General features: G+C 31.3%; 1 protein-coding gene across 1 annotated transcript in view; it reads right to left on the bottom strand.

Annotated features, from left to right (window-relative positions):
* Window positions 1–1,283: 1,283 nt before the first annotated feature.
* The window catches only part of LOC129216034 (PH and SEC7 domain-containing protein-like), a 45,682-nt gene continuing 28,751 nt past the window's right edge, over window positions 1,284–18,214 (bottom strand). Inside the window, 3 exon segments of the mRNA XM_054850180.1 lie at window positions 1,284–1,960; window positions 7,108–7,251; window positions 10,156–10,300. Coding sequence (XP_054706155.1) covers window positions 1,727–1,960; window positions 7,108–7,251; window positions 10,156–10,300 — 523 coding nt within the window. The 3' untranslated portion in view covers window positions 1,284–1,726.

Here is an 18,214-nt window from a genome sequence, read left to right as displayed (position 1 = left end):
CAAAATATATGTAAGCAATTTTTTATTGCATGTTATTACAAAACAACCTGTGGCAAAAAAATGAAGAATATTTTGGCTATTATATCATCTTAAAAAGCAATCAAGTCCAGTGAATTAGATGAGAAAGTATAATATGAACAAATTTATATTTATAATGCTACTATTTACACAAAAAAAAAAAAATGTAAACTAAAATATTATAAATGAAAAATGAGGCATTGAAAGTTGAAAATTTTTAAATAATTTTTTACATTTTAATTGTTTAAATAATACAAAATTATTCACAAACTTAGTGTATGTTTAAAATCTGACATTTTTTTTTACTTTCTTAAACCCTGTCAGAATATTAAATTTAACAATAATGTTAGCTTTTCTAAGATTTTTGTCACATTAACATAGAAACATCACTATATTCAGAAAATAATTTTGCTATTCCAATGAAGGAAATAATGTTCAAAAAAGGTACACCTAAATAGGGATGAGTTGACTGAAACACTAAAGAAATATATTTTAGCTAGATAAAAATAAAGAAATATGTAAATAAAATGTAAAAAATATCTGCTATAAGATAAGTACTTAATATATACTTTCAAAAATATAAAATATCAAAAATTAAATGAGATAATAAAGGAAATACTAGATAAAACAAAAAAACAAGAAATAACATTATACATAAAACATTTTAAACAACACATACAAAAAAATAAATAAATAAAAAAAAAAAAAGAAAGAAAGAAAAAAGAAAAAATATTTGAAATGGTGAATGACTAGGCACTTTGTTTTGATTAAACTGATACTTCCAAAAAGAAGAAGAAAGAAGCAGAGTTTAAAGAAAGAATAAGAAATATAGTATAAAAAAAGAAAACAGCACAGGATCCAATTAACATCTAATTTTTAAAAATAATGTTAGGAGATAGAACATTGTTAGTAGATCACCTATTACCAAAAAAATATTTGTATATGATGCTCTACAAATTGTAAAATTTTATACAATAAATTATTAATTTGATGCAAATGAGGAGTTTACTTTCAAAACGGATTATATCCACTTTCGGAAAACATGAGATAACAAAAAAAAAAAAAAAAGATTCGATCTCAATAACGTTTTTTTTCAAAAAAGAAATAAATTTCATATTCTTATAATATTTTAGTTAACTTATCACATTTACTGTTCCAATCAATATAATTACTCAGGGTTATTTCTATTAAACAGTAAAAAATGTTTACTGTTACAAAAGTTATCACATAATGCTTAAAACAAAGTAGTAAATAAATATTTGGCTTAAAACAAACATGATTGCTGAACTTTTAAAACACTATGAATTGTCATAGGAAATGTGTTTCAAATTCAATTTCACGATACATTAGCATGAAATTTAAGGTCATGTTTTTACATAGGAAAGAAAATACGGAACATTCATTTTCAACTGCAATTAACGAGCAGTATGTTGGCACCTTAAAATCTATGAGTTTGATAGTATGCATGATAAAACCTGTACAATGATATAAGCAATCATTTTTGAGCACCAAGTTTTATTGAAGTCCAAAACATTTACCACAAAAGTCAGTACATCAATTTCTTTACATATAGAAAACATACCACACTATTCCAAAACCATAACTGGATGATAATCATCTTTCGGTCAAATGACAAAATAGTATGTTTGAAGCCTTTTCTCTATAAAACTGCTCTATATCTTTGGAATATTTGTATTATAACATTTAATCACAGCTTTTCTTTTAGAGGATGTTTTTCGGGAGAACTTGTAACAAGATGGCTTGTTACTGGTGCTGATGTGGCAGCCTGGTTTTTCTTTACAGGAGAATTAGCTGGACTGGATTTCTTTTCTACGGGTTCTTCAAGCTCCCCAATGCTTGTCTGAACTAATGGTGTTTCTAACTCGGGATATTGAGCCATTCTTGTTCTCAAAAGATAAGCATATGTGCGATACCTTGTAAGCTAAGACAAAAATTCATTTTTCAATTACTTCTTTGAAACTTCAAAAACAAAAAACACAAGAAAATAAAAACTAAATAAAAAATAAAGGAAAAAATAAAAATTGGTAATTGTGATTCCATGTTATCATAGCATGAATTTAAAAAAAATAATGGCTTCTTTTTCAAAATACACAAATTAGTAAAATAGATTTGACATCATAAAAACAACTTTTTTGGGTTAAACCTAATCAACATCTTTTTTGAATGTAACATAACATCAAAATATAATTACAAAAAAATGATTAAATTATGCAATCAATAATTGAATGGGTCACTAGAAGAAGAATATACAGTAGAATCTCTATCTGAACACTCCCTAATGTGAAGAATCCGATATTCTGAACACATTTTGATGGGCCTGGCCAAACTCCATAGAGTTAACATAGCCTGACCTCTCTGTACTCTGATCACCTTATAATATGAATACCCCAGTATTATGAACGCTATTTTCAATCCCCTTCAATTATTACCTCTCTATATACCGATCATGTTCACAATCAGTACTCGGGAATTCCTATGAATCAAATTGGGCAGCCTGAAATACATTCATAATTTTATCACACTGATGGAAGGGCATTAAGGGGAATATGAAGAGAGGAAGGATAAAAATTATCTTTCCAGATATTACTGCATCACATGAAATCATTCAGCTGAGCAAAAAGTGCCTGAAGTTTCTGCCAATGAACCATATTTTAAGAATCCAACCATTTTGAATATGACTACCTTGAAGCAAAATGCGGCTGAGAATCACCAGGAAATATTTCAGCTTGGATGATAACAGATACCTTGATTGAGAAAAGACAATGCAAAAACAAATTAAAAATTACTCTTTTTACTTCCTTTTACAAAAAAGGAAGAATTGTATCCACAAAAAAATTTTCACTCAAAAATCGACCTTAATTTCCATTTTGCTCACCACCGAATGAATGCTGACTACCAAACGGCACGACCTTGAGGGTCACGGATTTGGACAAAATTCTAAATATAGGTTTATTCCAACTAGATATGAGCCCAGGTATAGCGGTTTGACTGCATAGGCCCTAGGTCGTCTGCAGCGGGGGTCCAAAGTTGATAATTTGGACCCAGAAATGCAATAGAATTTCCTTTAAAATTACCATTTTTATCGCTTTTTCTACTGTTGTACTGCAGAATGAGCCTTTTGCATGCTTATCATTGAATTATTTAAGTTGAATACTAGTTTTAATAAGCGGTTCTCAAATTCAAATTGACTCCTACTTTTAATTTCAATAACTTGAATGCCAAAATAACATATTAACAGGATATTTATCGTTTGCAAATGAAACTAATTATTTTCATTTTATATTAATCGTTTTCTAGTAACAAGTATTTATCGTTTGCTAATAAAAACATTTAATTTAACTGGATATTTATTATCTGCTACCAAAGATATCCCACATTGATAAGCAAAAAATTGGAGAAGAGAAAACACTCTGATTTATTTCACATGGCACACAAAAGAACAAAAATACAAGATTGTTTCGACTTTTCAACTAACTTAGATCATGTCCATAAATAAATACGTGTCCTCCCTTATACTCAATTTACTAACAAAAGATGAAATAGATGTTGGGAGATCGAACCTAATGTCGAGTTAAGAAATTCCAATGGAAACGCCATTGCATTTCTGGGGCCAAACTAGCAACTTTGGGCCCTCATTGCAGAGAAACTAGGGCCTATGTAGTCAAACCGCTTTACATGCACTCATATCTAGTGAGAATGGACCTATAGCTAGAATTTTATCGAAATTCGTGACCCTCAAGGTCGTGCCGTTTGGTCGTGAGTTTTTTTTAGACTCGATCACACGTGGATAAGTGCTCAAGAATATATAGACACACGAAATATCCATGTTGACGATTCCCGAGTTAATTACAAGGAGGTTTCTCGTGACGTATGTATTGGTGTATGCATGTGAGTACGTGTGTATGTATGTCGCATTACTCAACAACGGTATGTCCTAGAAAGTTGAAATTTGGTAAGTACACTCCTAGTGGGGTCTAGTTGTGCACCTCCCCTTTTAGTTGCATTCAGGTGCTGCTTCTAAAGGGGTCTTTTGTAGCTTTTTGGGGGAAAATCATTGTTAATTATGATGTAAAATCAAGAGGTGTTATAATTTGTCAGACACATGGCGATATATACCCAGTCTTTTGGTTGCCAACTTGGTGACAAATTTGGCGATTTTTTTTTTTAATTTGGTTTCAATTTGGGCACTGTTGGTGATATTTAGAGAGTAAATTATTGAATCACATTAAAATTGCCAATAATGGGGAAATGACATTAAATTGGAGTAAAAGGAAGTCATGTGATGCACACATCAGCTCGTTTTTTCTGGTACCAATAGCTATATTGGAATATTTTATTGTTAAATGTTGTAAAACTTTTTAAATTAAAAAAAGGAAGAAAGAAATGCAAGAGCTTAGGTCCTAGTGAGTTGAATCAGACATTGCATTATAGCCACCAATCCAAAATTCAGCACCTCTATCTCAGTAACTGTGGTAGCTCATTAGGCAAAGTACTGAACATCATCCATAAACGATATACAAGCATTACCCAGTCTCCCTCTATAACGAACACCCTCCTAATCTGGATACTTTTGTTCGGTCCCATGAGTGTTCAGAATAGAGAGAGTCCACTGTATCTTCATTAATATTTAGTCCTTCTTGTCCTAGAAGGACATATGTTAAAAATTAAAAATATTTTTTTTAATTAGTAACATTATGCCTTTCTTCTAGGGACCCATTCAATTATTATATGTTCCAAAGGATCATATAAATCTGAAACTACAATTTTAAACTGCAAACATAGTGGTGCCTTGGAAGTAAAGTTTCTTTTTCACTGGTAACAGCTTAGTACAGAAGAAAATCAACTACACGGAATGTTTGAGACCATTGTCTTACAAGACATCTGAGTTTTCCAGTTTTCTTGATCGTAAAAAAAACTTTGTTCGCAATTGTTTATAAACCCAAATTACCATAATAAATAGTAATGAATTTTAAAATATGAAGAAAACAGTTCAAAAATATTTAAAAATTTTGAAACATAAAAAAAAAAGTTAAAGAAAGAGCCATTGTGCTATTAAATCTAATTTCATTTCTTTTGCTAGTTAAGAGAATAGAAAGGCAAAATTCAAGGCATTCCTTCAAGAAAAAGATTGAAAGGAAGGAAACTTTACAGCATCTTTTATTTCCTAATGCAAAACTCTTAAAATACAGGAAATTTGGAAGTTGACTGAAGGATTTTTAAGCTAAAAAACAGGAAAAGCACAATTCTCATAAGTAGGGCTCCCCCCCCCCCATTTCTAATGATAAATAAGGAAAAGTAGGACAAAAAATAGACAAGTAAATGTATCAATGTAAGCTAACTTAGGCTTGTTAGTAACAAATAAAAATTCTTTTAACACATTGTACACATCTCATTAAAAAATTCATAAATCAATTCTTTATTTAACTTATACAAAATTTAACTTATTTGTTTCTTAATAATTTGTTAAATATTATATGCTTATTTTCAATGCTCTCATTTGTTGAATTCATTTTCAATGGGAGTGTAAAAGTTGTGCAGCTCAACTACTCTAAGAGCACAGCTATGATGTGGTACCCTACTAATAATGTCTTCACAATGCATGTTTTCAAACAATCATTGTTAGGAAAAAAAGACAATGTTTAATTCATTTTTTTAAATCTTGCTTTGATGAGGGGGGATTCATAAATAATACTAAGATTAGAAAATCTAATAGGGAGTCCTGCTCTAATATATCTGTTTGAATTATGAAACACATAATTACTTTCAGTACCATAACCTCCACATTAAGGGAACAACATTTATAATAAAACAAAATTGCCTTGAAAACTCAGGGAAAATGATATTGAGGAACTTGTGCATGAATTGCATTTTTTCCCCTTTTTGAATGTACAATATAGTTGCAATATTTTATATCAATGATATAGAGATTATGTAATGCCAGATTATTTCTTTAATCAGTTACAAATACAAATGTTACAACAGCAACAGGCTCTGTCAATTTATTAGTACCCAATGAAGATCAATGGCCCTCTTAAAGCTATCCACCACCTTGCTCATTACCACCTCTTCAGGTAAGCTGTTCCAAGTGCCCACAACCCTACTAAAGTAGTAGTTTCTCTTAATTTCTCAGGTTTGCCTGAGATTTGAATAGCTTAAAACAATGACCCCTCATCCTGCTTTCCGTGCAAAAATGTAACCAATTAACATCTTTCATTTTGATAAATTTAAACAACTGAATCATGTCCCTTCGGACTCTCCTTTGCTTCAGGCTATATATATTAAGCACATTAAGTCTAAGATCATAATCTAAATCTGAAAGTCCCCTTTCTAGTCTAGTTACCCTTCTTTAAATCCTTTCCAATACAGAAATATATTTCCTGAGATAAGGAGACCAAAATTGAACAGCATACTCCAAGTTGAGGTCTTACTAAATTTCTATATAAAGGCAGAAGAACCTTCTTAGATTTGTTTGAAATAGATCTATTGATAAACCCAAGCATTATGATGGCTTTGTTACTTGCAATGCTGCACTGCTGACTAAACTTGAAGTACTGATTTATTAAGATAACATTTTCTGCCTGACTAATGACTAAACCCTGTAAACAATAATTCATATGCTTATTTCCATGACCTAAGTGTAGAACTTGACATTTTCCTACATTAATTGACATACCCCACTTATCCGCCCACTTAGTAATATGATCTAAATCCTCTTGGTGCTGTTTTGCTTGTGAATGGTTTTTGCCAAAACCATTCACGCTTCTGGAAATATTTTCATTGATGTCATTCATAAAAATAATCAAGAGAGGCCCTAAAACTGAACCCTGAGGAACCCTGCTTAAAACATCATTTCATTAAGAGTGATTTCCCCTCACAACTACTCTTTGCTTCCTTTCAGTCAGCCAATTTCTAACCCAAAGTAAAGTTTTTCCTCCTATTCCTATATCAGCTAATTTGCCGAGAAAAGCAACATGTGGTACCTTATCATCCACCCTTATTATAATTACATAGCTTTCAGAAAAATTTAATCAACAGACATTTTAAGTTTATTTTAACAATAACTATTACTTCATTTTGAAGATGTGCTTCCTTTTCCACATATTCATGAGCAAATCTCGATTTAGTTGCTTTTTCTGGAGTCTTTGTAAGAAGCTCTTCATATTCTTTTTCAAGCCAAACTATTCTGGTTTCATGATCTTGTAACTGTTCTCTCTGAAAAAACAGTACAGGTTAAAAAATAATCTTTTGCTCTTTCATATTTGACAATACATTTTGATTAAAATTCTGTACATTTGTAAAAAATAACTCCAATAATATTTTGAAAATTTTAACCTAATATCACTTCAAAACCGCATACCTTTATTGTGAACTAAAAATGATTCCACCAGAATTTAAAAAAAACTGTATACTTTATCTACGATTTTTTTTCAGAGAAAATCAAATAAAAAGATTGGCATTTAAAATATGACATTTTGTAAAGTACTGCTATTGATTAATTTACAAAGATTTGAGAGTTTTACACCATTTTAATCAATATAGAAACTTTTCAGTGATCAAATTTAGATAAAACCCAATAGCATATAAATTGATAAGTTTTAGCAATCAATATTTGTTCTTAAGCTGAATGACGATCAAGAAAAAAAAGAAACAAAGAAAAGTCTAACATTTTTTTTAAAACAATCTGCGTAACTAACATATTACCATATGATGGCTTTGTTATAATAATATATAAATAAACATATATATTAATTTAATAAACATATTTATTAATTTAATTCTTTAATTGTCTTCCAGGACAATAAATGCTTTATTAAAGTAAGAAACATAGTACAGTACTAATGAACCAAGAACTAATTAATGAGTTTAACTTTACTGAAATGATGTCACACATTCTATTGTATGTAGAATATTTTGACAATTAGATTTTAAACAAAAATACAGACCCAAAAGAACATTAATATAGCCTAAGCATGATTAAAAATCAAACTAAAGAACAACTAGAACATTTTGTTAGAATATCAAGAACTTGAAATTGAATGCAAAAGTAGTTATTGCATATAAAAAAGTTGAATGTGCAAGACTACAGAGACTTCATGAAAGAAAGACAAGACTTTTCTATTTCTTAAAATATAGGGGAAACTGATGGTACTTGAGGTATAACCAATTCTGTGGTATACTGAGGCGTGGCGTAACAAAGTTCTACTGTATTTGCTTTCTGCCCAGCAATAGCATAACATGTTAATGTACTACTAACACAGATATTGTAAAAGTCAACACATAAGATATGATTAAAAAATATATATCATTCATTCATAATAATAATTCATGAAGAACATATAAACATAGCTGCAATGTACAGTTTATACTGATTTCCCAATTATTGACTAATTTTATAATTTAATAGGAGAAGAGAAGAAACAAGCCATAATATTTTATTCTTGTAACTATGAACCTGAATGACATAGACTTTTATCATCCTCTTTAAAAAAAATGGAGAGTGTCAGATATGAGAAATTCAACTGTGGGAAGTTAATTGTTATAAATAAAAATTTGGAGGCATTAAATATTGTTAGTTAAAAAAAATAATGAAGAAATAAAAATTTACTTGCAGCGTTGAGTTTATGAAAAAAAAAAACTTTTAAGTTCTCAAATTTATTAAGTTAATAAATGACAAAATTATAAAATTCAGCTTTGTTTAAATTGAAAATTGCAGACAGAATTTTAAAATTACACAGGGTGCGGCAAAAAAATTAGGACAAAGTTTGCATCATTGAGTGGAAGTAAACTAATATCGTTTTAATAAGTGTCTATATTTATTTTTGTCCTTCACTTTATTAGAAAATAATTTACAATATAACTCTCAGTTTATGTATTGCTTTTCGGTTTCCTTACAACTTTAAGCAAAAGGTCTACTTTTGTAAAGTTGTTTAACCTAGGAGAACGACAGTTCCTTTGCTTGTTGTGAATCGGCAAACAGTATTTGATGCAGTATGCCATTTCAAGTGGCTTGGAAATGATAATCTACATCCAATAAGTGTACAAAAACAAGCAGTGAACATTTCCGTTGATCATCAGGTCATCCAAAAATGAGTTCAAGAAATCCTTGGGTTTCCACAAGAGAAGTCTTTCGCGAGGCGGGGTAATTTTTGACCGATAAGTCCGACTACAGGCAAAAACAGAGCTCGGACAAAAACTATACGAATTCTAAAGTTCCTTTTCTGGAAAAAAAAAAATGTGCTACTCCAAAGAAGTCATAAAGGGTTGAGTCGGCGCTGGAAGAGATACCTTTCACTGATTTACCATTCAACCAACTCATAATCCCCAATAGGATACGATTTGGTCTGAAGACACTCCAAGCACCTCAGAAAATATTAAACATCGCCAAATTCATAAGTCAGGCTTGGTCTGTTAAAGATTCAGCACTAGGGGCAAAAACTTTCTGTTTTTTTGTGTATTAGGGTCCTAAAATGAATCAAAAAGTGTACCAGAAGGGCATTTTAGCAGCTGTTGTACTTCTGTGGTCCTAACAGCACTTTAGCAGTGTAGACTGGACATTTCTATTAGACTCCACACCAGTTCATATGGTCAAACAGAAGGGTGATGCAAGGCGCATTGTTTTTGACATGATATCACCTGTAGAGTAAAAGTTCTACTCGCTAGATCTCAATCCCATTTACTATACTGTATTGCCTATTTTAGAGTCAAAGATCTACCCTAAACTACACAAAAGTTTGTATTCTCTAAACCAATTGCTTTAGAGGAAATAGGACTGATTAAAGGTAAACAACTTGCAGCCCTTGGCTGAAAATTTCAACAAGCAGTTGCACCTTCGTATCGCTGCAAAAGACGGTCAGTCTGAAACCAATTAAAGTTATTAATTGCTAAAGGTATACTCATATTATAATTTTTTTGCATTTTGTTAATTCATTTATTTTTAATAAAATTATAAGGAAAATTGCTTGTCCCGGTTTTTTCGCTGCACCCTATATACACTTAAATGATATTTTTAAGTTTTTAAAATATTTTCTGAAATTGTTTTTAAAAAACATCTGAACTCGACTTTTTCTGAATAAACAGATGCCTACCAAAAGAAGTTAAGAAAAATGGTTACATTACCAAGTTGAGTTTTGTGTGGCTAACAGGAAGTAAAGGCCTCTGGAATTTTCGTTGGCATCCAACACCACTGGGCAATGGAGGAGATGATAAGCTAGCTGCAACAAGATTTATTGTATCTACCCAACTCACAAGTTCTTTGGAATCACTAATAAAAGACATTTTAAGCAAAAAATATTAATTTTGTTTCCAAAAAATTCCATTTTTACATCAATAAAAAACAAAACATTCAAATACAAATACAAATGTGATGACCAGCAACACGCTCTTGGCCTAGCAAGGCTGGTCCTAGTCAATTTATTAGTCCCCAATGAAGATCAGTGGTCCTCTTAAAGCTATCCGCCCCTTTGCTCATTACCACCTCTTCCGGTAAGCTGTTCCAAGTGCCCACAACCCTAGTAAAGTAGTAGTTTTTCCTTATTTCCAGGTTAGCCTGAGATTTGAATAGCTTAAAACAATGACCCCCTCGTCTTGCAACTATACTCAAACTACATCAAACAAAATTTAAAAAATCCACATTGGTTTGTTTACTGTCGTATAAGTAATATTATTGCTTTTGTTTTAATGAACTTGATGAGAAATTATGAATTTAAATTCAAGCAAATAATTTCCTAGGAATATTTCATGCGTTGTAATGTCATGGTTGAAGCTTGTCGGCACACTTAATTATGAATGGTAAAAAATTTATCCCATCAAAAGTAATTCAAGTCTCGCTTCCACCATAAAAAGTAGTGAGTTATCAAAAAAAACCAAGTCAGTTGGTTTAGTTTTTATTTTGGAAAACACCTCTTTAACAACCTTCTACTTCTAAGGAGCATCGTCATTTTACGGGGTTACCATTTTCTTTTTTGTCTCTCTTACTTATTCTTTAATGCAAAAATGACAGACTCAACTGATTAGTGAAAAATTTCTTTTTTACGGCAAGAGTCTGGTCATCTGTTGGTAATTAATTAGCAACAATGGAAAGAAGCTCTAAAACTATACCATGTGACTGAAATTTGAAAATGTTTCAGTTTTTCCTTTCATACATGTTGAATACTAGCTGAATTAAAAATTTGAAGCTCATGTGACCAGTAGAAGTACCTTAGAATTTTGATTTTTTTTTTCTTTTCATTTCTCAGTGATAAATCTCATGAACAGAAATTCATGGGGGCAATAATTTGTAATGACCAATAATTCATAAATCATTGGTATAAATGGAATGAAATCTGCAAACATGGCTTGATATTGCATGTCCTTTTAGTCATTAAAAATCAGGTTTTTAGCTTTACCCACAACAAAGTTACAAGGGGGTCAAAAGTGCCATGAATTGCTTCGAAAAAAGGATGGTACGGCTGACTTTTGTTTTAACTGTATTTGTCTTGCTTCTGCTCAACTTGGCGAGTGCACAGCCGTGCCCCACAAAAGGGGCATACTTGTGGAACTTTTCATAAATTTAACCAAATAAAATTCATAAAATATGGTATTTATAAATTTTAACGTATCTTTTTACAATATAACTCCTTTCTGAAAAACTCCTTCTGCATTCATGCTATTTTGTATCTCATTTTAAACAGGGAGTCAATCAGTCTGGGGGTACACTGTAAAACAGTTTATATGCCTTCACTTCGGCATAATATATTGCTTTCTAATACAACTGGTTCTCGATTTAACAACTTTGAAGGGATCACAAAAATCATCCATAGGTAGAATGTGTCCTTAAACAGAATTTATCTAAAACTATAGCAGAACGCTCGGGAAAATGAAAAGTTGTTGTTAAATAAAGTAAGTTGTTAAATAAAACGTTGTTAAACAGAGAGCTAACTGTATACATTTAAATAAATTGCTGTAATGTAGTAATTTATAAATAAAACGGTTATCATTCATGCATCAAATATAATCATTTTAAAATTTAAAATTAGTTATACAAAATACAAATACAAAAGTGACGACCAACAACAGGCTCTGGGCCCAGCTAGACTGGTCTTAGTCAAATTACAATCCCCAGTGAAGATCAATGGCCCTCTTAAAACTATCCACTCCCTTGCTCATTACCACCTCTTCCGGTAAACTGTTCCAAGGTTCCACTACCCTGCTAAAATAATAATTTTTCCTAACATCCATGTTAGCCTGAGATTTAAATAGCTTAAAACAATGACCCCTTGTCCTGTTTTCAGTGCTAAACTTCAACCCCGTAACATCTTTCATTTTAATAAATTTAAACAACTGAATCATGTCCCCTCGGTCTCTTCTTTGCTCAAGACTGTACATTTTTAGCCTTCTAAGCCTGGAATCATAGTCTAAGTGAGAAAGTCCATTTATTAGCCTTGTAGCTCGCCTTTGAACCCTTTCCAATACATTAATGTCTTTCTTAAGGCTGCTCTTCAGTAGGAAAGAAAAACGATCTCGCTTGAAAATGGGCCTTTTCTTTAAACGAAAGCAGTGTACATCAGTGAAATGATTGACACTTCAACAACCAATAGAACGAACGGTGACCGATGAAAGTGTGGATCATGTGACCTGTCACATTTTGCAGGGGGACAGACCGGACGCTCCCCCTGCTGTGCAAGTCAAGGGAGGTATAGCTGTCGGCGAAATGAAACCGCAGCTTTTTACAGACCCTTCCAAGGAAATTCTAGTTCTTTCCCTCTTGAGTCTTGACTACATAGGTAAAAGGCGCGGAATTTTACATTGTCGCGCATTTTGCAATCCTACTTGTGATATTAATTTATTTGTATTCGCGCTAAAATTAATTTTGAAACGAAATTTTTTTCCCCCTATTAATATGGTTTCAGATCTCATCTAGGAAAAATTAACGAATGAATGAATATTTGCAATAAATAAATTCATAAATTCGTTTTATTTTTAGAAAAATGTTCGTTATTGAAAATTGATGATTTCAAAAAAGGAAGGAAAAAAAAGATAGCCTGCATGACCACACTGAATTTTAACGAAATGAACTCTAAATTCTAACCAAAAAATTTTCTTTAAAAATGGATGATCCTACTTAATATATTTGAAAAATCAAGTGCCGAATAAAAGTGGGGATTAAAAATACCAGTTATCGGTTGGCGAAATTGTTTCGCTTCCGCTGCCTGTTTGCCACTCTCCCCAACCCCATCCGAGTTGTCAGAAAACATTCTTCTTAAAAATGAAACTAGATCCTCTTTGCATAGTTAATACTTGATTGTACAATTAACATTAATGCCACTAATTAGTTACATTAACCTTTATTTGAACTGATAATATTTATATTTTAATGGTAAATTAAATGCTACTTTGTTGGTTAGTTACCTGTTTTACAAATGGAGTGGCGACTACAAAAAATGTGGCTACTATAATTGCCTTTACTCACCACTGGTGACCAGAAAATTCCCCCAATCTTTATCTTTGAATCCTTTTCTTTTTGAAAAAATATTTATTTATTTATCTAATTACTATATGCAGATGAGAAGGCTACGAGAGCATTTCTCAAGGGGTTGTTATGGTGAAAATTCTTTCAAATTGAGCATAACGGCAAAGTCGCGGACGGCAACGGAGAAGGATTTCCTGAATTTGAAAAATTAAAGATTTTTCTGTGATCTTTGTTTGTATGCAGGGGTGCTCACCCTGCTCCAAACTCAAAGGCACAAATCACCCCTTCACCCACTCTCAAGGTTTGTAAACTATCTTACACTGAAATTTTGGAATAAAGCTAAACCTAGCACTTTTAGAGTCTCAAATTCTCAGTTACTAAATTCGGCAAAATACATGAGGTATTACATACACTATATGACCAAAAGTATTGGGACACTTTCAAAAATTCACAATTTTATGTATTTCTCGAGAAATAAAAGACCAATTGCTCTCTGCTCTGTAATTTTTTCACATGAAAAGCATACTCCAGACGTCAAATCCAATCACAATTAAGTCTGCTATTCATTTAGGGGACCAGCAACAAAATATACCTTCTTATCACGAATCACTCTGTAACGATGGCAGGAAAGTGTTGCCAGTTTGCGAACGACCCCTTACCATTCGTCGCATATCCTAGAGTTATAGAAATTCGGCTCATTAGATCGCTGATAACTTTTGAAATTTTAAAGAAATTGCGGTGTAATTTTTTTCATGGATTGTAGGAAGTATCTGAGCTTTGGATTATGAACGTTATAAATTGCTATCTTCGGTGCATGCACAGTGAAAAATTAATTGCTTTAATTGTTCATATTTCATCAATTTTTCCATATTTTAACTTCAAATTTTATTATTATGTCTCTCTAAAATGCTGTCAAATATTCTAAAAGTTTAGTAACATTCGACGAAATACTCTGCGTGATATGAGGCGAAAACCTTCAAAAAAAATTGCATTTTTGAAAGAAATGCTTATATTTCCATGGGTATAAGAGATACTTTCACATAAATACAAAAATAAGTTTTTGATAGATTTTTAACTCATTTCTGAAAATTATAGCTTATTCCCAGCAATTTACAATGAAAAATGATCAAAAAACCTTTTTTTTTATTTCCTCAATTTGTTGTTGGTCCCTAAATGAATAGCAGACTTAATTTTCATTGGAAAATGACAACTAGAGTATACATTTTATGCGAAGCAAATTATAGAGCAATTGGTCTATTATTTCTCGAAAAATTCCTAAAAATGTGAATTTTTGAAAGTGTCCCAATACTTTTGGTCATATAGTGTATATAGTGCTTCTGCTTCAACACATTGAGTTTTTATTAAAATTTTCTAATAAGTCTTGTGAGTATCTGATCCTTGTTAGTTGGCATGTAATAAATATTAAGGGTTGTCCTTTTTCTCAGGAGGTACAAAAATATTACCTAGATATATATCTGCCTGAAAAAAAAAAATCTCGAAATACTTAGGTGAAAAAAATCTCAACGCCTCGCTCTGTCAGATTTTAAAGTTTTTATCGCTCTGCCTCGTTTTCATGCATCTTGCATTTAATAAATCAATAATAAAAAATAAAAAAAAAGGACAAGAAACAGATTTGCAGGAAATACATAAAGTTACGAGAAAAATGAAAATGAACAGCTTACATTTAGGAAAGCAATTATAAGTACAAGTAAGGGTATTTCACAATTAAAAAAAAAAAAAAAGAAAAGAAAAACGAAGACAAACTTTTTTTTTAAAGTTCTGTGTTACGCACTTCTGTGCAGAAAAATTATAGTATCGTGTCTTCAGTCACAGAATAAAATGAATGTTCTAATCAAATGATTATTAGTAATTTTATCATTCGTACTGAACAAAAATCTTTTTTGAGATCCCACATTTTCTATTCTATTGACTCCTAGTAATATGTAAATACAGCGAGAGAACGGATTTAGCTTCTTGTTTAAGAGAGGGAACCATTTCTATATTTAATTAATATGATCTTTATCGTAAGCATACTATTTACTCAGAAATACTCCCTATTTTTCCAAAAAACTCTTTGGGGGCTATGCCTTTTAATTTTCTCGAAAATAAAATTTTCAAAATGCAGTTTTAAACCATCTCTGGTAGTATTTGGAAAATGGGAGTTCGGAAGCATTCCCCGAAATTTTTCGAAATAGTCTAAAAACGCAGTCTTAGTGTGTGTGTGGGGGGGGGGGAGGCAAAAAATTTCAAAGTGTTATAAACATGATTGTAGGCCATCTTTAGTAACGTTTCGGGACATGCAGGTTTTTGAAATCAAAGTTCCAAAAATGCAATTTTAGAAAACTTTTTTTTTATGGTCAAAGAAGGACTTTTCGCAAACTCCCTTCCCGAAATTTTTCGAAATTAAAGTCATAAAAACGAAATTTAAGACGATTTTTAATGATGTTTTTTTTAAGGGAGGAGGAGGGGGGTGCTTATCTGACCTGAAAACCATAAATGCCCGTAATTAATTTTTTCTACATTGTATTAAAATACTGATCTAGCTTCTGAGAATGAAAATAGAAAGCAGTGAAAACTTGTAACCCCTATTTTATATTGTTCACACCTTAAGGCCGAAAATGTCATAAAAACTAATACATACAATGCTTAATAATTCTAGCATGGTGTGTTTTTTACATTAACCGAATCATATTAAATTACTAATATATTTTTCATGATTTCCTATGTATTTAATGAGTATGTTGGTGTACGGAATGTTTTCCGCAACTGAATAAATGTTTTTGAAAAGTATTTTTATTCTCCAAAAATACAGCTTCCAAATTCTTAAAAAGATAAATTAAAAAAAAAAAAAAAAAAAAACTATTTCTATTGTGAAAAGTTTCTGAAGACATCAGAAAGCCTTCTATATTTTTGTTTTCTTATCAATCTTAAATGTCGGTATTAGTAATCTGGAAATTTTGTATTTGGATGAAATTTTGTTTTTAATTTCATCCACATTGATGTTTTTTTTTCCTGAAATGTAATTTTACACCCTCCTCCCCTTTTAAAAGTAAAATCTACTTAAGTTAAACCTTGAATGAACACAAACAATTAGTAACCATGGCGACGAAAATTTGACTTCTTAGTAAATATTAAAACAACGAGTTAGAGTTATTCTTGTCATCATGACAATCTGAAAAATCAGAGCAACATCAGCTTTGGTCAAGTAAAGATAATAAGCATTCGTAATTGCTCAAAAAAAAAAAAAAAACTTATTTTTTTCTGGAAGAATAAATATTGTCCTGAATTTTAGTTGTTTTCCAAAAATGATAGCGCTGTTGGAGAAATAATATTTAAGCAAACGTACTTAAAAAAATATAAAACATGTTTTTTAATTGTAAAGACTATCTGTACAAGCTTGATTTGCTGTGAAAAGTATGGAATAGCACAAGTACATGATTTTTTGATTTAAACACTCAAAACTTGTAGTTAATCACAATATCGATTTATTTAAGCTATTTGCAAAACAGTTAATTAAAAATAAGTATTTTAACTTTTTTTCTTTTCATTGTTTCCGGCAATAAATAAAAACTTGAGGTAAAACGCAGGAATTATGACACAAAATGTAAGCTAGGAAATATTCTTTAATAAAAATAAAATTAGCTACAATTCGCATTGCTGCACTGGAAAATAAAAATTATGCTATTTTGTTTCTCTGTAATGTTTTAAAAACTGTATAATACCGTACATGTCTTAAAATAAGGAGTAATATTGCGACCGCATAAGAAACGTTTCACGATTTTTTTTTGGGGTCAAATTATGCATCGTTTTCTTCCTTAGGAAGTTTTCTAAAGAGAAATACAGTTAAATCCTATTACAACGTATACTAATGCAACGAAATACTTGTTTCAACCAAATAAATTTCTAGTCCCGATTCTGAAATTCGATGAATTTTACTGTATATTATGAATTACATGTTCAATGTGTATCTACCTTCTAAAGAAATTTGACGAGTCTGGCTCTTAAAGACACAAATAATTTTCAAAAACGTTTGTTGAGCTGTGGAAAGCACTTTATGTGTGTACATTTGTAGTAACATAAAACACATGTAAAACAATGCAAAATACCTAGTATCTGGAATCTGGAATATGATTTACAAATACAAAAGTGACGACCAGCAACAGGCTCTGGGCCCAGCTATATTGATTCTAGTCAATTTATAATCCCTGGTGAAGATCAATGGCCCTCTTAAAACTATCTACTCCCTTGCTCATTACCACCTCTTCCGGTAAACTGTTCTAAGGTTCCACTACCCTGCTATAATAATAATTTTTCCTAATATTCATGTTAGCCTGAGATTTGAATAGCTTAAAACAATGACCCCTTGTCCTGTTTTCAGTGCTAAACTTCAGCCCCGTAACATCTTTCATTTTAATAAATTTAAACAACTGAATCATGTCCCCTCGGTTTCTTCTTTGCTCAAGACTGCACATTTTTAACCTTCTGAGCCTGGAATCATAGTCTAAGTGAGAAAGTCCATTTATTAGCCTTGTAGCTCGCCTTTGAACCCTTTCCAATACATTGTCTTTCTTAAGATAAGGAGACCAAAACTGAACAGCATACTCCAAATGAGGTCATACCAAATTTCTATATAAGGACAGAAGAACTTCTTTAGATTTGTTTGAAATAGATCTATTGATAAACCCAAGCATCTTATTGGCCTTGTTACTAGCAATGCTGCACTGTTGG

The sequence above is a fragment of the Uloborus diversus genome, chromosome 2 (genome assembly GCF_026930045.1).
Source record: "Uloborus diversus isolate 005 chromosome 2, Udiv.v.3.1, whole genome shotgun sequence".
Classification (NCBI taxonomy): domain Eukaryota; kingdom Metazoa; phylum Arthropoda; class Arachnida; order Araneae; family Uloboridae; genus Uloborus; species Uloborus diversus.
This window is presented reverse-complemented; position numbering and strand designations above follow the sequence as displayed.